Raw genomic sequence first — 22,364 nt, forward strand, 5'->3', positions numbered from 1 at the left:
AGCCATCTTAGCTCTCTCCTTTCATCAGAGCTTAGAAGGCAACAAACTAGGCACATTTCCAACAGGAGGAAAGCAGAGGAGTTGTGTGTTCAATCTACTTGCTTTCAACATGGAAAGGAGCAAGAAGTGTACATTTCTAGCTATAAAAATTTACACCATGAGCTCACTAGATACTCACAAATTTTACTTCACAAGAAAATCCATATACCCATATCAACAGTCCCAATTACTGTAAATGTAGAGAGAGTACTGATTAAGTCAGTAAAGAGAAAATGTTTCATAATTTACGGTGTCTTTTGTTCTTATTTTTCCTTTGTTGGTCTCTTTATTCTGAAAATGAAGAGTAAATTAAGGGAGCAGCACAACCTAAAACAACACACAAAGAAAGATGATAGAACACTCCACAACATACACCTCCATTGCACGAGTTCTCACCGTTTTAGGCTCCAGTCAATCGGCTGGCCCTTTTGGATGATGTTGTTCTCATTCAAGTACTCCACAAACTCATCAATGAGATACGGCCAAGCTCCTTCAGCATCATAATTAGACAGTGAAGGATCCACAGTCTGCATAACAGATACCATGGCCAGGTATTAGTAATGTGATTATGAGTAGTGTCAGTACAACCAGCAAGGTCATATTTAATCAACACATGGGTTGATGACCCTTTTCTTCTAACCTATAGATAGAGACTATAAGTAGGGAGATAATTCCCAGTAATGATTGTGGGTTTCAGGGTAGTTTGATGAAATTTTGGCAGTTCTCAACAATTTGAACCAGATAGAATAGAAGAACAAACTGCATGTAAAACAATGTTTCTATTCGTACAAAATGTGCCTAAGGCTGCATCTCATTTAGCAGAACCAATCTAGTTCCCCAACATAAGTAGGGTACCGGGAAGGAGAGGCAATTCACTGTCTTTCCTTTGTCATCATATTGAAGCATATGTATTGAATTGTACACATTGAAGAACCCATGAAAAAAGAGAAATGATTGTTTGTTTAAAAATTGTTCTTAAAATTTTTTTTTTCTGTTATTTAGAATTAAAAACAATTTTCTATTATTTAGAATATAAAACAGTTTTCTAACTAAAAAAAAAACACATTTGATAAATTTTTTACTCAAAGAGAAAATTAAGTCTATGAAAATAAGAATATAAAACAGTTTTCTAACTAAAAAAAACACATTTGATAAATTTTTTACTCAAAGAGAAAATTAAGTCAAGAAAATTTTCATATTTGAATCCTTCAATAGAATTTTGTTCCTAAAAAGAATTTTGAACTGTTCTCAAAAACTTATTTTTGAGAACTGTTTTTAAAAACGTTGTCAAACAGACTCAAAGTAGCTCATTCTATGAATGAATTATTAATTCAATTGTGTGAATGTAGGGAGGTAAACAAGGGTTCAAGAGCAGATCAACAGCACATGCAAGTTGCACAGCCACGCATGTATACCAAATCTTAGCATCTTACCTTTGCAAACTCCAATAATTGAGACCAGGTGTCCCTAGAGATTGCTTTATTATGTCGAGCCTAAATTTAATCGCACCAACAAAAACAAAAGCTAAATATATTAGTAGATGCCATAAATAAGAGTTATCAATGAAATATGAGATGATCAAATTCATGCACAAAAATAAAGACAACTTTTTTGAACATACAAAATATGATCTACTTAATGAACAATAATGCAGTAACAAAATGGATTTCTTCATCAATTATTGCTTATTGGTAAGTAAAAGGTAAGCAGATAAACGAGTAGTTCAATTGAAGGACTCTTTACATGATAAATATTCCATTTATAACCCAAAAACACCCACAAAAAGGTATTATACCATATTGATGAGTATTTCGTGCCCATAGCAAGTTGCAACATAACATTACTGGTTTTCATGAGTTTTTAATGATCCTAGTAAATATTAATGAAGGAATTTGTAGTTAAGGAACCTGTAGGAACTGGCACCAGTGATCAACCAACGCCCATTGCTTTTCAGCAAATAGTAACTGCCACATACCAATTGCAGTATCCAATGCCAAAGATTTCTGACCCTGCAATCAGTAAATGAACATCAGTACCTGAAATCATGGAGATATCAAAAGTAAATCAATTTTTTATCAAGCACTAATTTTTTCAATTGCATAAACATATAGCTGGCACTCTCAAAAGGTTGAGTATATTCCATAATAGAATTTATATATATTGTTTCATGTAACTGCCACCACCAACCCTGTGACCTGAATGCCTCTTAAACAACTCGATTAAATAATCCCCCATCACCACAAATATAACTGAAACCCAAACTATCACCAAAAATAAAGGGAACAATAAACATGTGAATGATCTGAACAAAGGTGTGCATTCGCCTTGATGAACGCTCAAACACCATCATGTTCTTTTCCTGCTCTTTTTCACGCAATAACTTCCTTCTGTGACGACCACTTGCTCCATTACCAAGTTAGTTTCACAATAACAATTATGACTTTTGGGGTTTAAAAAAGAATCAAAGGAGAGTAGATGCCCTGAAGAAATAAGAAAAAAGTGAAAGATAACATTTTACCCTCCTTTCAAAATGGCTCATATGCAATAAATAAAAAAATGCCAATGGCAGAAATACATAAACAATTTAGCTGATGATAAAAATACCCTCAGCAACAACAGGAAGGCAATTTTGCTTACAATTTGAACACATTGATTGGCATGTTGTTTCTTACAGCATTTTATAAGAAAACCAATTTCTCTGAGATCAGCTTTTCTATTAGTGTTAAGAGTGAAGCAAAATGTTGATGGCTGTTCAACAGGATTGGTTATCGTACTGGCACTATTCTCTTTGCTCTTCCGGTGGCTCCCTATTGGACTTCAGAAGTCCATGGCGACTTATGATTCTAGACTCTTTATCAGGCTCTCATAGTGGCCTTCAGATATGCTTCCTTGATCTGGTTTGGAGCAATCTCTCCTATTTAATTCACCATAGCCATACTTATTGACATTTTTCTCTCTTCTCTGTGTGTGTTTCAAATATTTGCTCATTTTCACTCAAAAAGAATCCTCAATCCACAACAATTTTCAGTTTTAAAGCTTTAATAATAAGCAAAACTTGAAATGTAGAAAAGATTGGTAACAACTAAGAAGCAAGGACAAATTTGAAGGAATATTTGACAGTATGAACTATTGAAAAGAGCTATGATTTCAAGATACTCTAAAAAAGGATAAAGATTATAAAAAGAAAAAAAAAAGTTAATAATGAAAAAGAAAACCTCAATATGTTTATGCATAAAACATGTGTACCTTTTCTTTAGCCCAGCCAAAAGCAAAGTTGTATATCTCACGGAACTTTTCTGGAATATAGTAAGAAACAGACAACATTTCAGCAAGAAAAGACCAAAAGTTCAATCTATTATTCTCACAGTACTGATCAAATCAAACTATTACCAAAAGAAGTCATTTTTTCTCAAAAATATATATTAAAATTTGACTATATCTATAAGTAGCAACAGCACATATGGAATTATAAAGTAATTTGATCACATAGAGAGAATTATGTATCTTTACACATACGTTCATCTTTCAGCTCAGTACGCATGAATTGTATCCTCTCACGAAATTTCTCCAGTGAATCTATCCTGTAGAGGGCATATATAGCTTTCAATGAAATTCACCTCATAGCAGTTTCAATATAATATAATTCAAATTATCAAGGAAAAATATACAAAACAGAAAGGCCAAAGGATACATACCCCAATGCTTGCAATCCACTAATGAACTCCTGTTTTGAAAATTCGCACATTGTGGCAGCCTTCATGTGCCATGAGACAACTAACTGCAGGAAATGGGAAAAGAAAAATGATCATCTAGGTCAGAAAAATTGTCCAACCAGGTCATTAATCAATCTTCTTGATAAATAATCTCAAAACCAAACAACCACTATCATGAATTATAGATACAGATCCGGGCTTCGGAAATTTCATGCTTAAAAGCTTCTCACAATTTCTTTATTAACAAGTTGAAATAAAAAATTTATTCTTAAAATTTTCAGACTAGATGGATAATAAAGCTCAACATTCACACATATAATGTGACAAGAAAAAATGGAAAAGATCGTGATCAGGTTAAAAACAAATCAAAAACCTCACTATTCACACCACTTCCACTACTGCCAAATCTTCACAAAAGTATTCTGAAAATTTTGGTAATTTCTCAAATACATTTTCAGTCCAAACTCCACATCTAAAATTTGAATTTAGCATATTGTGGGTTGTCACTCAATGGACTTTGTAGAAATTCTCATATAGTTTCTATTTACCGGGGAAAAAAATGAATCTAGTAGCAAAGGATAATCTTCCAGGGTAAAATCCAATGTGTCACCATGTAGACATGATTTATTATATTTATAAAATTCCTTTTTGACTCTGCTCATGCTCCTGTCTTGGAGAAGTTCTATGCTCCCTATGCAATCTTCTCGAACATTCATTATGAATTACCCACCTAGGAAACTAGTTAACCATGCATGCCTTGTATAGCAATATGCACATACCATAACAATATCTTGAGGATCCACCTGCCCAAAGAAAAAAGAAGAGTAAGTTCATATTCTGTGAGAATATAAATGTGTTGAACAACCTTTAGAGAGGAGAATATCATTATTTTTTTTAAAAAGAAAGGCTTTAGTACTTAATTAAAATGGTCCATAAGCTCCAAAGCATTATGGGCAAAACCTTTCCAGATTTTTTCTTCCTAAGATACTAGAAATGTTTCTATAAGATTTAATTGTGTGATTAAGAATGTTAACAACAATAAATCAAGACAGCTACCTGAAGGTCATTGCAAAGGACGGAGATGCCATCAGCCATTATCATATCAACATATGGATCTGCAAAATATGAGAGTTCCCTTGAAGTTAAAACTTCTTTATTAACACCAATTCATGGCTTACATTATTTATGTATGACAAAAATAAACCATATCAGGTGCTTTAGGCAGTAGGAAAATTGAAATCTATATTAATAATGCTGGTTTGGGTTGGATCACTGGGCATTCTACTAGAACCATGAATAGCAGGTTCTCTCTATCAAAATGATTCTGATTCATATCCCATGTGATTATGGGATGCATGAGAATTTCCATGAACAATTCGTCTACAGTGTATATTTGAATGTAACACATTATGCAGAAATTGTGATTTTCAAAGAAACTGAATGGGAACCTTAATAAGTGATGGTTAGCCAAAAGGTTGCAGGATACGAAGCATTAGAATTGGACTTCCTTGCTGTCTATGAGTTCTTGGGACCATAGTGGTTATCAAGAAGACTAAAAGTTCTTTCAGGGTCCAATGTGGTTATTGGCACCTCTACAATTTTGAACATCCTCTTCAACTGAGATAATAGGGGAACTAGCGAGGTTGATGGGCTAAATAGGCCTTGAGTAAGAGCTAGAACTTCAAAACAATTTAGACCTCTATGGTCTGGGCTTCCCCATGCAGTGGTGGGGACTTCCATTAGTAACTCCAATGCCATTAGATTTCGTAATGAGAAATCTAGGAATTCTATAACTGCCAAAAAGGATGAGGGACTTAATATTCTAATTCAGAGCTGTGGCTTGAAAAGTGCTTGCTAAACCAAAAGCCATAGTTTTAAAAGGCGAAAAGGTGCATTTAAAGCCTTTCTAAAGCTTAGGTGCAAGGCACACAAAACAAAAAATAACCTAGAATCCATGTCACTTTAAAAAAAAATATGAGGTTCTTTCTACAATTTCATTTTATTTTTGATAGGCTTCCTGCCACAATTTTATAGCCACCAAACATGGAAAACTCCTTGTTAACTTCTTAGAGAATATCTGATTCAACATCAAACTCCACAAAATCAACCAATCTCCCAACCCTTCTCCCTGAAAATAAATATATTGTTCTACAGAGTAATAATATAAAGAGAAACGAGCATGCACTGAGAACTGCATGAGGAATCATCCTCGTTAAGCTGAGTGAGCACTTGGATTAGCTTGCAGTAGTAAAGTGTTAAGGCCACAAGGAAGAGTCATTTGCAATGAAATGATAGAAGAGCAAAAAAAAAGGAAAGGAAAAAAACATGTTGAACAACCTGAGAAAGGCACAAAATTCTTGAGTATACACAACCGGAAAACACAAAATGAGCACCTTGGACATGGAAAAGTGACCAGATGGCCAAGAGCTAGAATTCTTTTCATGATCAGGTGTCCAATCAAAATCCCCCTCCTCTTCACGACCCAATTTTCTCAATCATTGCAAAAAAAATTTCCATGGTGTTTTAGAAGAAGAAAATAGAATATTCACCTATTGTTACCAAAAACCAAGTTCAGGAACCTTTATTAAAAGGGATGAAACCATCCAAGCCAGGATACTCTATTTTTGCATTTTCTACCTAATGGGATTACCAATGGTATGCGTGTTCTATATCATTTTCAAGGAACCACATGGAATCAAGATTCATCATCTAGAGGTTCCCATCTCTCCATCTGGTAGCTGTTTTACTTTCATAGGATAATTTCTTTCAACAAGACTGAGAACAAGGACAGTGTCCTCAATCCCCTTCCAGGCAAATGAAAGCTCTAGATTGTGAGATTACAAGCACTTGGTCTATCCTCAAATTCTAAATTTCATTGCATTCACAAGCAGAAAACCATACCCCCTTGTGTGGATAAAGCTAGCAGACTTAAATTAAACATTCACAAGTACAATAAAGTTGCAATCTTGATGATAGGCAAAAACATAATCAACTGTCTTGCTTATGACAAAAAAGGAAAATAAGTGTGCAGCATGTGTCATGCACACATTTGAGGAGGTGGTAGTCATTTAGGAACACAATGGGAAAAGAAAAACTTGCCTTTATATCTACTGTAAAGCTCCTCCAAATGTCTAGAATCAGTAAATGCTTTAATCTGGGGCTGACTGTAAAATACATCAAATGCTCCTTCAAGATGCCAATCACTGGCCTTCAAAGCATGAAGAGCAACTTTTTCACTGCATTTTGAAAGGAGGAAAAAAGAAAAAAGAAAAAAAAAAGGATAAGGCTTTTGTAATATTAATTGAACTAAAAAATGATATAAATACACATACACACACAGAGAGACCATCTGCCTAGACAACAAAAGGTAATATAACATACGTTCAAATGAAAGAGTAAAGTTGTAAGAGGCAATTGTCCTTGATGAGGAGGTTAGGAGATTTGGAGACATAAAATGTGTTGAGAAATTTTTGGACAAGTTGCGCTTGGTTTTGTTTTGATAGGCCTTAGTGAAAATCTATGGACCAGCTTATTTTTTTCAGGTGTTCTTAATGGAGCTGTCTCTTCAACCAAGTTGACACAGTTCATGTGCTCCATCTAAAGTTGCCTTTCCTACTTAAGGTGGTTAAAGATGAAGACCTCTTGATCAATGTGCTAGTAGTCCCTTTCCCACTACACATTTTCTACCAAGTTAGTCAACTTCTTTTCCTCCATTTTGCAGTCTAGATATTTTTGAGGCTTTAGGCTTCTTTTTTTATGAGTTTCAGTGGTAAACTTATATGGATATTATCCTCATCATCTTCTTTGGAGCCTTTCCAAGGAATGGAATTGAAGAATATGAGTGCAGGGAGCTCTCTAACATTAAATGAAGTTGTGCTGAAATCTATTTTTGCTTAGGCCTCTAGGATGGGGTTGTTGGACACCCACTGAATTATGGATTTAGGTCTTGACATCATGTGTGATTCGACTCTTTGCCCATTCTTTTTAAAGAAGAATGTTTATTCAGAAAAAGGGAAGAGAAGTTTTACTGTTTTCAGCCGCATTTCAATGAGAATGAAATTTAAGGGCTAAAAATGAAAAGATTAAAAACCCACACTTCCAAATATGCAAAATATGTAAAATAGGAAAACAACACAACACGGGATACACAAGTTGACAAATACATCTAATTTTACCAAAATTAGGTTTGTGTATCCTACACACATGCGCGCACACACACACACACACACACACATTCTAATAGGCAAATAAAGGAATGCACTAAAAATGCACCTAACAAAAAAGAGGCACAAGCATATTCACATGATGTATTTGAATTCTGAAATACATATGAAGAAAAGGAAAACCAACTAAAAGCAGCCTGAGTAGAAAGTTGCACCCCATAAAAAATTCCAGCATTGTGCTCTTTCCAAACGGTCCCGAACAAACATAACAGAATCAACTTCCAAACCAATGCACAGAAGTTTCATTCCAGCTAATGACTACCTCTTTAGCCAAACTCAATAGAACCCTAAACACTTCTACCAAGAGAAAAACAGGACACAAGGTCAAAGATCCAATCACAATGTATCAGAACATGATTGGAAGATTCAGCATCATGCTTACAAAGGCAACAACTGTTGAGCAGCTTCCAACCATTTCTCATGCGATTATTTATCATGAGCATTTTCTCTAGTACAGCCTCCCATACAAAAAAAACCACCTTAGAAGCAGTATTAGAGCTTCATATCAGTTTAGATGGGAAAGCGACAACATCACCACAGTCAAAGACACGTGATGTGTTCTGATTGAACATTTTCCTTTAGATTCTATAGCATCCACATAATAACTAGAAACAAACCCAGCCTCCGATATTCTCCAATAAGACTATAGCATTGACAGCCAAGATGCAACATGTGAAAATTTCCTAAATTTGCCTCATAAAATCATGCATAACCACAGAAGAATACAAAACATTACTATTGACTCTTCAAATTTTTATTTTGCTACGAATCCAAGAACAAAAATTCCACAAATTAATGCATGTCCATTAGTTTCCAAATTCATTCTTTAATAGCCACTATTACGAGGGAGCGTTTAAGTCAATTCCCCCTGTGCTGATCATCAAGCAATGAATCGGTGTAGTAAATAGTAAACATATCAAACATATACGGAAGATTACATTCAAAATGTTAGAGAAAAATAACCACAAACTTGCAACACACACCTAATCTTTTCAAATTCATTAAAATGATATAACGTCCAAGGAGAGCGTAGGTGCAAATAGAAAGAGACACTAAGCTGCTAACAGTTGCTACCTTACAAGTATATGCAAACTAAACAACAGGTATATTCCCTATTAGCGGCATTGCATGTCGTTTAGCATCCTATTTCTAGAAACTGCTTCTCTTTTGAAATTTTTTCTTTTCCCTTTGTTTCCATATTGTTTTTCAAACAGGTGCTCACCGAACGATTTTACTCCACGTTTTCAATTTTCCATGCTTCAAATAACAGAAAAAATGCAGTAACAAGTGCAGGTAATAAATGCCCAAGGTTGTTCATCGCCAACCATGGCCACCCCATAAACAGAAATATAAAACTCAGTTCAGCAGTGAAACCCAACACCACTGTTAGATTACCTTGCCCCAGTTATTGCCATGAATTGCTGGACTTTGTCCCGGTGACCTCTACCCAATTTGTGCTGTCAAAAGACATCAAAGTGAATTCACGGAAACCACAAGAAATAATAAAATAGATTTGAACACACATGATTTAACATCACCAAGCTCACGTGCACCAGAAGATTTAAAAAGAAAACAAAAAAGGAAGAAAAAAACTATTCCATTAAAAAAAACCCAAAAAAATTCTTTATCCAGGTTATATCCTGAAAAATATTCTCCCATAAGGAAAAAGTGAGTGGTGATATCGAATCATTTGGATCCTAATTTTCACCAACCTTTGATTGCTGAGAAATATTGAATCTGATATTCTTCGTTTACCTAATTAACCTTAATATAACTAATTGGCTCAATCGGCGTCATGCTTTTATTCATTCCACAAAACAAAACTGCATGCAAGACAAGATTCGACCATATTCTTTCTTTTCCAAAATTTTCTCAGCAGCCAAACAGAAGGTTTCAGATTGAATCAAAGACAAAACAGAGCTGAACCTACAAATGATTAGAGCTCTCCCGTACAACAATCACCATAATTCACAGATATGAAGAACCCATGGATGAACTCCACAAACAAATAGAAGAAAAAACCAAGAAAAAAAAAAAGGCGGATAATGAAATTACCATTTTTTGTGAATTTGGAGAAGGAAACCGAATATATGAGAGATGGTTGATGGGTTGTGTGAGAAATTCTAGAGAGAGAAACTAGGGTTTCCGGGTTTTTCTCTCTCTAGAACACACTATTTTTTTGCACTCAGTAGACCTCAGATATAGCTTTCTTTTTTCTAACCATTTCCGTGTTCTTTCTCGTTGTTTTTTATATTTACCAAAATGCCCTCGTGTTGTGTCCCAGTGAAGGATAAAAATATTGGTAATCCCCGCTTCCATTTTACGAATATATTAAATATATCAAAATCATATCAATAGATATTAAATCAAAACTTATTAAAATATTAAAAAAAACTTTAAAAATAATATAATAAATGATAATAAATATTTTAAAATTATTAAAAAAATGATACATATATATAATATAATTAATCATATGATATAAGTCGATAAAAAAATATTAATTTTATAAATATATTTATTATTAAATTATATCAAATATTATTTTACATAATAATATTGTGATATTCAATTACAATATATATAATTTTGAAATTATAATCCATTTAATTTCAATTGTATTAAATTATATAAAATAAATAATGATATATGTATAATTTTTTTTAATTTTTATATTTTTATATTTAATTAATATATAAATAATATAAAAAAAACTGTTAAGAAAATCATAACAATAATTTTTATATTTTTAGTTATCAATTAAATGAAATTTAAAAATAAAATAATTAGAATTAATTTATTTATTAAAATATTATTTTAATATTTTGTTTTATAATGGTTTTACTATATATTTATATGATATTTCATTGAAATTTTTGGAAGTTTTCATCATTGGTCTTAATCACGTTCACTCTCAGTAACATTAAGAAGTGGGTTAGGTGGGTCAGGGTCTAATCCATCCCTATTTAAATATAGAATTAAATTTAATAGTTAGATTCAAATGCCTACCTCTATACTATAAAGAATATAGATAGATTTGCATTTCGTCCTAATCTCTTATAATTTGAAAATATAGTTAAATCGAGTCGGTGCATGTTGATCTCATCATGACTTAACTCAAAAATTAAGGCTTTTTTTTATAAGTGTTTTTGAAAATAGTTTTAAAGATTAGTTTTTAAAAATCATTTTTTTGATGTTTTGTAAAACAAAAGTTCATTTAAAAATGTGAAAATTTTAATATATTTTCTATGTTTTTAAATATATTTTAAAAATAATTTTTAAGAACATTTGTTTTCTAATTATTTTTAGGGAAAAAGAGAATATATCTTCTCTTACTTCCTTCACTCTTTCTTCTCAATAAGACTCCACTTGGCCAACATGTGATGAAATTCAAAATTCTCAAAATTCAAGACTTAACACAAGTCCAACTTCCTCTCCTATAAATGTAGTTGCAAAGGCCTTCATCAGGCAGAGTGGGAAAAGAGCTTGGCAAGGGTTCGAGAGCCTGAAAAGAGTTAGTTTCAAGAGCAAAAAAAATTAGAGAGTTCAAAAAATTTTCTCTTGTAATTTTCTTCTTTGAGTTAGAGTCATCCCTCTGCTGTCAACAAACTGTATTCATCAGCTCTCTGTATTAAGGTATATTTTCAATAAACAAAATTTTCAGATTCAAATATTTGTGTTATTATACTTAAATTTCTGTTATAAATTAGACAGTATTAGGCATTAAATATTTCTGTTTTTATGCTTGAAGATAATTAGACAGATTTAATTATTGCTTGCATGAACTGTTGTATGTCCTGGGTGTAAATGATATCAGAGCCATTTTCTGCTTGAAAATCGAGTGGTGTTACGAGTTGGAACAGTAACTAATCGCAGATTTAGTCTTGACTTAGTTCGGGTTGAATTTTCTGTGAACGGTTTGGTCAGCCTGTGATAAGCGGTGTTTAAGGGTAGAAGGAGCGTAAGTCCCGTGTTGATCCGCTTATGGTGGTCCCTGTTCAGGAAATTATCTGAATTGATTAAGGATAAAATTGTGATTATTTTCTGTGACAATGAGTAATATTATGAGAGAATTAAGTAGAAATAATTCTTCCAGATCTCTTAGGTCCCATGATAGTTCTACATCTGCATTAAATAATTCTGCATATAATTTAGAAAGTTCTTCATATAAGATAATGAGATTTTCAAATGCATCATTAGCCGCATCATCATGGAGTCATCATATAAAATTTAATAATTCAAAATTTAATGAAAAGTTAAATCAAATAGAAAATCAACTAAAAAATAGTTCAAACTTTGTTCCTGAAATTTCTCTTTTTGAAGAAGAGTCCGAGTCAAAAAGTTTCTCTCATGATAAACCTCCTTTAAACATAAATATCATTAGAAAAAGATACATTAAAAGAAATCCTTTTGTTCCTGAAGTAGAATTAATTAAAGCAAATTATTTTTCTCCTGAAAATACTGCAAAAAGAAATTATTTTCAACAACTTCCTCCTCAAGTTAGAAATGCATTAAGAAAACAATATGAAAAATATATGCAACAAGTTAGGATAACTATTCCTTTTTTCCTTTGGTTTTTCAAATATAGGAAACCCCTTAAAAGAATTGCAACATTAACTTCAAGACAAGCAATAGAAAATTCTCCACATAATAAAAAATTATTATTAGATCAACAAATCAAAAATCAAGAAGAGTTAAGTAAAACAAAATTTAATCAAATTTTGTTTTCTTCTGCCTCGGGAAAGGTGGAGGAAACAGAAATAAAAACTTCAACAGAAAAATCAACAACAACAAAAATAGAAAATCCAAGAGAAATTAATGAAAAATCAAAAGTAGAAAATAAAATTAAAACAATAAATGTAATATCTTCAAAAGTAGATAAGCAAATATTTTTTGATGTTGTAGACAAAATTCAAGATGAAGAAATACAAAGAAATTATTTACAAAATTTAAAAAATTTAATTCTCACTGAAAATCCAAATAAAACTCAAGATATCAAACCTAATCAATATTCAATGGATGAAATTTATAACAGATTCAAAAAGACTCAAAGGCCAATAACCATTAAAGACTTGGAAGAAGAAATAAAAGAAATAAAAAAACAAATAAATCAATTAAAATTAGATAATGAACAAATAAAATTAGAAAACGAAATAATAAAAGAAGAAAATAACCAAATAAAACAAGAAAATGAACAAATTAGAAATATAATACAATATAAACAAGACTTTACTGAAACTTCTGATAATCAAGATCCAGGAATAATAATACCTAATAAAATAACTCTTATAGAATCATTTATAAATACAATATCAAAAATAGATTTTCAAAGATGGTATACAAATGTAAAACTTATAGTTGAAGATTTTGAAATAGAAATAGTAGCCTTAATAGACTCAGGAGCTGATATGAATTGTATTCAAGAAGGAATAATTCCTACTAAATATTATGAAAAAACAGGACAAAAACTTTTTGCTGCAAATAAAGGAAAATTAGAAATAGAATATAAACTTCAAAATGTTCATATATGTCAAGATAATTATTGTTTTAGAACTCAATTTATATTAGTACAAAATATGTCTGAACCTTTAATATTAGGAACCCTTTTCATTACCTTTATCCTTTTCAAGTAAATGATGAAGGTGTTAAAACTACAATATTAGGAAATACCATATTTTTGCCTTTTATATATCCATTAACTAAAAAAGATATACATCAAGTTCAAAGTGATTCAATAAATAAAAATATAAATTTAATTCAAAGAAAGAAAGCTCATATAAATTATCTATCAAAAGAAATTCAATATAAAAAGGTAGATGAACAACTCTTAGAAGATAAAGTTCAAAAGAAAATAAAATAGATTCAAGATCTTTTTCAAAATGAAATTTGTTCTGATCTTCCTAATGCCTTTTGGTCAAGAAAGAAACATGAGATAAGTTTGCCTTACATTCAAAATTTTCATGAGTCAAAAACTCCCACTAAGGCTAGGCCGATTCAAATGAATGAAAAGCTTTTAGAATATTGTAAACAAGAAATTGATTCATTATTAAAGAAGAAATTAATCAGACCCTCAAAATCTCCTTGGAGTTGTGCTGCTTTTTTATGTTCAAAATGCTGTTGAGATAGAAAGAGGAGCACCTAGATTAGTCATTAACTATAAACCTTTAAATAAAGTATTACAATGGATAAGATACCCTATTCCTAATAAACAAGATTTACTCAAAAGACTTCATAGTTCTGTCATTTATTCAAAATTTGATATGAAATCAGGATTCTGATAGGTTCAAATTAGGGAAGAAGATAGATACAAAACTGTTTTTACTGTCCCTTTTGGACATTATGAATGGAATGTCATGCCTTTTGGTCTCAAAAATGCCCCTTCTGAATTTCAAAATATTATGAATGATATTTTTCATCCTCATTTTCAATTCATCATTGTATATATTGATGATGTTTTAGTATTTTCTGATTCATTAGAAAAACATTTTATTCATTTGAAAAAGTTTTTTAATGTCATTAAAGCAAATGGAATGGCTTGTTCTGCTCCAAAAATGAAATTGTTTCAAACAAAAATCAGATTTTTAGGTCATGAAATTTTTCAAGGAAAAACAAAACCGATTCAAAGGTCAATAGAATTTGCTGACAAATTTCCTGATGAAATAAAAGATAAAAAACAATTGCAAAGATTTTTAGGTTGTTTAAATTATGTTTCTGATTACTTCAAAGATTTAAGAATCATTTGTGAACCATTATACAAAAGACTAAGAAAAAATGCACCTGCTTGGAGTGATCATCATACTAATTTAATCAAAGAAATTAAACAAAGAGTCAAACGTTTACCATGCATCAGCATCCCTCATCCAAATGCATTGCTCATTGTAGAATCAGATGCATCTAATTTAGGTTATGGAGGCATATTAAAGCAAGAATATAACAATCAAGTGCATATAGTTAGATATCATTCAGGGATATGGTTGGACGCTCAAATAAATTATTCAACTGTCAAAAAAGAAGTTTTATCAATTGTTTTATGTATTTCAAAATTTCAAAGTGATTTGATAAATAAAAAATTTCTTTTAAAAATCGATTGCAAAGCTGCAAAAGATATTTTACAAAAAGATGTTAAAAATTTAGTTTCAAAACAAATTTTTGCAAGATGGCAAGCTTTAATTTCAAACTTTGATTTTGAAATCGAATTTATCAAAGGAGAGTTGAATTCCCTTCCTGACTTCCTTACTCGGGAGTTTTTGCAGGGTAAGGATCCTTCTCCATCCTAATGGGTACTCCCGTTAGGCCTCAACTTCCTTCATCATCCAAGAAAACCAAAGCTTCATATGCTATGATTTCAAACTTTTCAAATGTCAGTCCTACTTTTCCATTACAGACATCAAATTCTTTTCAAGTTTTGAGTCCAGATTTTCCTCCTCTTCAACCTTCAAAAAGTTTTATTCAAGCTTCAAAATCAAACCCTAAAAATATTCTTATTCAGGGTCATTCTAGTCCTAGCACTATTTCAACATTACCTTCTCCTTCTCAGTCTCCTTCTCAGTCTCCTTCTCCTTCATCTTCTTATAGTCAATATGTCAAAAAACCCAAAACCTTAGAAATTGCTTTCATTGAGCCAGAGTTCAATTTTGAAGAGATTCCTAAAATTCTTCCTTACATCTTTCCTCCAGGAGTCAATTTCAATTCAAATGATCCTTTGAAAACTCGTCAATTCTATGAGTTCATCTTGGCGGACACAGATTCAGTTGAAATTACTCATAATACTGACAAAAACAATCCTCAGAGGATTGCTTTTTCCAAATGTCAAATTCTCAGAGTCATGACCATTGCAGATTGGAATCAAAAACCCTTCACTTGCAAAGCTTTTAGTCAACCTTTCCATCCCATGAGCTACAATTATCTAGATTACATGGATGCTTGGTATAATATGTTTTACTTGCAAAGCTACCAGCATTCCTGGTTCATCCAATTTTCAAGAAATTGCAATACCAAATTTCCTGCTTGGTTTCAAAAATGGTGGACTTTCTTTGGTCTACTAGATTCAATATTTCCTCCTGATATTCAAGAGAAATTCAACTTCTACAAGAGCAAGACTTCATCACAGAATATCACTCAGCCTAGACTCCTGACTTTCTGTTCGAGATTAAGAATTCCATGGATTCTCACATGGAACATCATCAAGAAGCAAGAGCAACCTCTTTATTTTCCATTATCTCTTTCTAGAGAATTCAACATCAAATGGTGGGACAAATTCAATCATGATTTTGTATGTCAACAGAAGGTTTTGCAATTAATTTCATCAAGACCCGGATCGTCAAACTCAAAGGATTCATCAAGATCTTCTCAAGGACCGACTCAAGAAGAATTCCTAACTTTGAAAAGAAAATGTCAAGCTTCATTAGCAGCTGCTACTGATTTAGAGCAATACCGGCAAGGACTCATTCAAACTCTCAAAGAGTTCGGAGATCATCAAGAAAATGAAGAAACATTATCAGATGATTCATATGTAGACCCTGAGTTTATCCTTTACGGAGGACCTATGGGTCAATCCAGATAAAAGATTTCAAAAATCTTTTGTACATCTGTGTATCTGTCTCTTTGTATTTATCCAGGAAAAAAAAATTTGAAGTATGTAGAGAAAAAAAGAAAAAGAAAAAAAAGAATAGTGCATAGTGGGATTTGTCTCCCACTTTATTCCTAAAAGGCAACGTGGAAGACTTAGGGAAAAAGAGAATATATCTTCTCTTACTTCCTTCACTCTTTCTTCTGCAGAAGACTCCACTTGGCCAACATGTGATGGAATTCAAAATTCTCAAAATTCAAGACTTAACACAAGTCCGACTTCCTCTCCTATAAATATAGTTGCAAAGGCCTTCATCAGGCAGAGTTGGAAAAGAGCTTGGCAAGGGTTCAAGAGCTTGAAAAGAGTTAGTTTCAAGAGCAGAAAAAATTAAAGAGTTCAAAAAAATTTTTCTTGTAATTTTCTTCTTTGAGTTAGAGTCATCCCTCTGCTGTCAACAACATGTATTCATCAACTCTCTGTATTAAGGTATATTTTCAATAAACAAAATTTTCAGATTCAAATATTTGTGTTATTATGCTTAAATTTCTACTATAAATTAGACAGTATTAGACATTAAATATTTCTGTTTTTATGCTTGAAGATAATTAGACAGATTTAATTATTACTTGCATGAACTGTTGTATGTCGTGGGTGCAAATATGTATTTGATTTGATTATTTATATAGTTTGAGAAAATCTATACATTATTTTCTTTTTAAGTCTCATATAATTTTTAAATATATTTAAATTACCATTTATATAAATATAAATGTAAATCAGTATATTTTCCTTGTGTGTTGTCTTTTGTCGATGATTATTTATTTTATATCATTCATTTCTCATTTTCATCTCTATCAAAATTGTAAAAGAAAAAAAAAGTTATAGAGAAATAATTCACTGATTTTTTTTTGTTCTTATTTTTTATAAAACCAACAACAACCTTGTGTTGGGATTAAACCCCTAAAAACAAGATATGATATAATAAAGTTAGACTTCCTTTTCCTCTAACTATCTCTTTTATATATAGACATTAATTTGATCATTCAACTCATATCACTTACATTGTACATAACTTGGGTGCATTAAGAGTTACACAAAGGATATAAGTCATAAGTTCCTAACAAGATGATGAATTGTTCACAGTTAGTTAATAGATTTAGGTAATCAAGTAGAGATAGTGCACTACTTTCTAATTTGAGGGATGATTTGTCTTAACCATTGAGATGAGTTTTCCATGATGAATGTACTAGTGTGTATGGTTAGACTATCAAATAGTCATGATTCATCAAGTTACTATATTGCATGGACTCTTAACCTTAAGAGGATATTGAATTTGTGTTGAAATCAATAAGAGGCTTTAACCTATGGGTAAGATCCTAAGGTGGTCCTATATCTCTATAGATTGGGTCACTATTTATGTAGGCTTGCGGTAATAAGTATTTTCAATTGAGACATCATGATATCTTGTGGGATTAAGACAGTGTGTCCCCTTTGATAATTCAAATGATATGTTATCATGAAATTTGTAGTCATCGTAATTCCTTTAGTGGAATTTGTTGGCGCACGAAGAATAATAAGTCACTTCTGGATAGAGTTCAAGATGGCTACCTCTGTTTTGTCCTACACAAAGGAATGTTCGGATGGGGTTCCAAACATACCTCTTCAAAGATTAAGTTAGAGAGTTTACTTAAGAAAGAAAATGTGGTTTTGGAAAGAAAGTGGCATACCTTTCTTATGGTTATGGGTAGCTATTTATTATTGCTCACGTGTAATGTCTATTTAGACGTTTAATGGTGTCGTAACTGCAATTGATTGTGCGTGAATGTGACAATGATTGATAACATATAATGACTATCTTGCTTTAATGAGCCTTAACTACTAGTGTTTTAACCCCATAATGGTTGCATTAATCACGACCATTGCATGGTGCACAATCAATGCCTAGAGGTAGCTTAGGTGTCACTCTTAGTGCTCGATCATTCGAGATTGTCCGTCTACCATCTTAGGTCCAAATGGACTATCCACTCAACCTTGAGTTTTGTTATCTAGCTCGACTTTAAGTTCCCATCTAAATGGTTGAATCATGGATGCAAATGACAATGGACACAGATGGCGACGAGGTATGTAACAACAATGAAAGGCCCACAAGGCTCCCCGAGTCTCGTAGTTGTGCTTGGATAGAGAGCAGACAGTCAAGTGGAAGAGTGGTCTCATTTGAGAATTTGAATCTTTGACGCTAAGAGACACTTGTCCATTTCTCATGCTTCGAAGAGTCACATTAATTGAGGCAATGTGTCAAACGACTCACCCCCTCAAACGTCTCGATCTCTATACTCTTACCTTATATTGGTTGGTTGCTTTTTGGAGTTGGTTTCATTTTTTTTTTTGCATTTCTTGTTGCATCACTATTCTCTCTGTGTTTTCTTATTTTATTATCATTGACAACGCTTCTAGCTCTTGATGGTCATCATTTGTGGTGACTTCTCTTGGCGATCTACTTTGTTGGTAGTTGTAGTTTTCTTTGCTAGGTGCACTTTTGTCTTCTAACCACCATATTATGGTTTTTTGTTGTTTTGTATTTGTTTCGTTGGTAGTAGTTTGAATAGGCTTGCATTATTTAGGCCACTTTACCTTTGAATGTCTTTTTTTTTTTTACTCTTCATTAGGCATATCTACTGTTACTTTGAGTCTTCTTGTTTAGCAATTTTTAACTGTAATAAAGGCTCTATCTTTGTGGTAGTTGGGCAGTTGCACATAATGTGCACAACAAGCTTCTCATTTGAGTCCGACTAAGATCAGATCGTTTAGGGAATAGATGTGTTGCTTTCTGAGGGCTAGTTTGAGTTGGGTATCCGTCTAGGTTTGAGTCACGCTTTTGTCGTGCAGGTGTTTATTCGGCTTTTTTTCCACCTTCAATCATGGATAGGAAATGGGTCGCATGTACAAATGGTAGGTCCTAACAAGGTGGATCTAAGACATCTAAGTTTGGTCATTTTAGGACGGATCACCCAATAGAAGTGCTTTCCGATCAAGAGTTTCATGCTTGTTTCTAGATCTATAACTCGATAAGAGACTTGATGTGATATAATAAGCTAAAGTGCTCTTTCATGCTCATTTTGATTGTGTAAACAAAAAGAACCTCCAACAGGGAGAGGTCCAACTGATAGAGAGCATCCAGAACATTGCACCCTATTAGGATCCGGATGACATTGGAATGAATGAATGTATACGGGATTTTAAAGAAGTATGGGAACTGCTTGAGAAGAGACGAAATAGGGAGACAAAGTCCTACCACGAACTATTCCTTGGTGAAGTAGGAGAGAAGTCGCATGTACAAACGGTAGGTCCTAACGAGGTGGATCTAAGACATCCAAGTTTGGTCATTCTAGGACGGATCACCCAATAGAAGTGCTTTCAAATCAGGAGTTTCATGCTTGTTTCTAAATCTATAACTCGATATCTCTCCAACTATCAGACGAGAAAGCCTCGTTGATTGACGAACTTCCTGACAACATGATCTACTTCACCAAGGAATAGTTCGTGGTAGGACTTTGTCTCCCTATTTCGTCTCTTCTCAAGCAATTCCCATACTTCTCTAAAATCCCATATACATTCATTCATCTCAATGTCATCCGGATCCTAATAGGGTGCAATGTTCTGGATGCTCTCTATCAGTTGGACCTCTCCTTGTTGGAGGTTCTTTTTGTTTACACAATCAAAATGAGCATGAAATAACGCTTTAGCTTATTAGATCACATCATGTCTCTTCAATTTTGTAACCAACCTTCCCGACTCCAGCAAATGTTGGGCAAAGGGGCATGTGCTGGTGTTCGGCCCATGGAGTAGATCAATTGAGGGTCTAAACCATCTTTTCAAGCTTACACAATCCCTCAAAATTCCAAGTACTTATTGCCTTTGAATTTACTATTCTCGATGTTCTTAGACTATATGAACAATCATCTAACATCTGTTTTGTTTATGCAGGCAAAGAGAGGCAAGAACATCTAGTTGAGTGGGTAGAAAAAATTTCTTTCACCTGTCTCAACAAGTTGTTTGAGATCGATCAAGTTAAGTGGAATCACCTCGTGCTACTCATAGAGAAGAACCTCAAGACTGTTCTTGAGCATCCGAAGTCGTTTGTGATTCTAGTCTTTCTGCAGCTCGTACTGCCAACTTTAATGATTGGTAAGAACTTTGTTTTAAAAGACTTGTCGTTCTACAAATTCGCCCGACTAGACGCTCATGAAAGTAAGTGTCAAGAAGGAACCTTGCATCAAGCTCTGACCTCATCTTCCCTTTCAACTTTAAGTTTTGCCCTTCGACTAGCTAAGATGCATAACGCTCCCCGTCTAAGTGCTCGTTCTCAAGCTCAAGTATCTGTAGTTGTTCTAGACGAAACACCTAAGGTAGAGAGGGTTGAGCAAAGTGAGGCATTCGAACAGATCGTCCATGCGATATTTGTTGAAGTGAATGAAAATGAAGAGATGGTTGCTAACCTACGGGTTAGTTTTGGCAAGAAGCACAAAAAAAGACTAACTGAGGTGACTGAAGTTGGACAGTTTCTAACTAAGAAGCTGAAGACAAGCGCGAAAAATTGTTCGTCCTTCAAGCTTGTCCCCACTCATCCGCGGTTTCAACCCCCTCATCTTTGCCTACACTTAAGACGATAGATGTTGAAAGCATCTCCTTCCACGACTTAGGGAAAATTATCACTATCTTAGGTGATGACTCTACTCTAAGTGCACAACCTCATCTGACTACCTCTGTTGACGTACCTAGCCAGGATGAACTGGATGTATTGTTGGAGCACTTCCCCACATTTGTTAACATGAAGCCTCTTATGTCTCATATGAACAAACTTTTCTTGGCTATGGAGTAGATTCCTGTGGATGTAACCGACGACCCTCAACAGAACTTCATGGCTCGCATCCCGCATGGGACTTCAAATGAGACCATGGAGGTAATCATGCGCCTAAAGGACTACTCAACCATGCAGGCTGTAGAAGTGGTATGACATGGCTCGTGTCCCACACAGGACTTCAGACGAGACCATTGAGGCAATCATGTGCCTGAAGGATTACTCAACCATGTAGACAACGGAAGTGGTATGACACTTGCCATGTTTTATTTTATGTTGCTTGTCAGACCTTTTATTTCACATTATCTCTCATTACTTATTTTTTTCTTAGTTCTTTGTGACAAATCATTGTTGGGGTCCACAATTTGATGAGGCAGCGCGCCTACCTTTTTTAGCGACTATAGGCGGCTAAAAAGATCAAGGCCTACACGGTCCAGAATGTGGACAACTAGTAGGAGCTAGATACCAACTTAGAGGCGACTAAAGCAGTAGAGGTTGGTGCTTAGTAGGCGATCGAGGAAAGAGCAAGCATGTTAAGAAAGGCGGAGTTGGAGAACGAGACACTCTAGGTTGAAATCCATCAACTGAAGTTGGAAATTGCTGTCTTGGGAACGACTAAGGTGAAAGTTGAAGAGAATGGGGTTCGGCTAAAGCTGGAGCTCGAACAAACTAAGGTCAACTTTGTTAAGGATAAGAAGGAGCTAGGGACATGTTCTTCTATGGCTATCGCTACTATATAAAGAAGCATGACATCATTGATGATATCCCCAATATTTTTTTCGATGATGACAAAGACGAAGTTATATTGGGAGACGACTCTGCAACGAGAGAGGGCTTTGTAGTGGGGGATGACTTTATAACAACCGGTCACGAGATTCAAGATATTCTCGAATAACACTACTTTTGTTTTCCATGTTTTGGTCGTTTAGGCCATTGAATTGTAAATAGTATGACTTTTTTTG

At 33.5% G+C, this 22,364-nt stretch overlaps 1 protein-coding gene across 2 annotated transcripts; it reads right to left on the reverse strand.

The window, feature by feature from the left end:
- Positions 1–253: 253 nt before the first annotated feature.
- On the reverse strand, positions 254–10,248 carry LOC100245090 (uncharacterized). Of its 2 annotated transcripts, none has more exons than XM_002263660.5 (11): positions 10,031–10,248; positions 9,371–9,432; positions 6,852–6,988; positions 4,809–4,867; positions 4,532–4,555; positions 3,735–3,817; positions 3,556–3,620; positions 3,286–3,335; positions 1,947–2,048; positions 1,473–1,532; positions 254–566 (listed from the first exon to the last, which is right to left on the reverse strand). In XM_002263660.5, the coding sequence occupies exons 1-11, from the start codon at positions 10,031–10,033 to the stop codon at positions 432–434; spliced, it is 780 nt and encodes a 259-aa protein (XP_002263696.2). In that variant the 5' UTR covers positions 10,034–10,248; the 3' UTR covers positions 254–431. The 2 variants fall into 2 exon arrangements, with proteins under 2 accessions (XP_002263696.2, XP_019072990.1); XM_019217445.2 differs by lacking the exon at positions 10,031–10,248 and adding an exon at positions 9,906–9,997.
- Positions 10,249–22,364: the final 12,116 nt, after the last annotated feature.

This window comes from Vitis vinifera, chromosome 19 (assembly GCF_030704535.1).
Source record: "Vitis vinifera cultivar Pinot Noir 40024 chromosome 19, ASM3070453v1".
Classification (NCBI taxonomy): Eukaryota; Viridiplantae; Streptophyta; class Magnoliopsida; order Vitales; family Vitaceae; genus Vitis; species Vitis vinifera.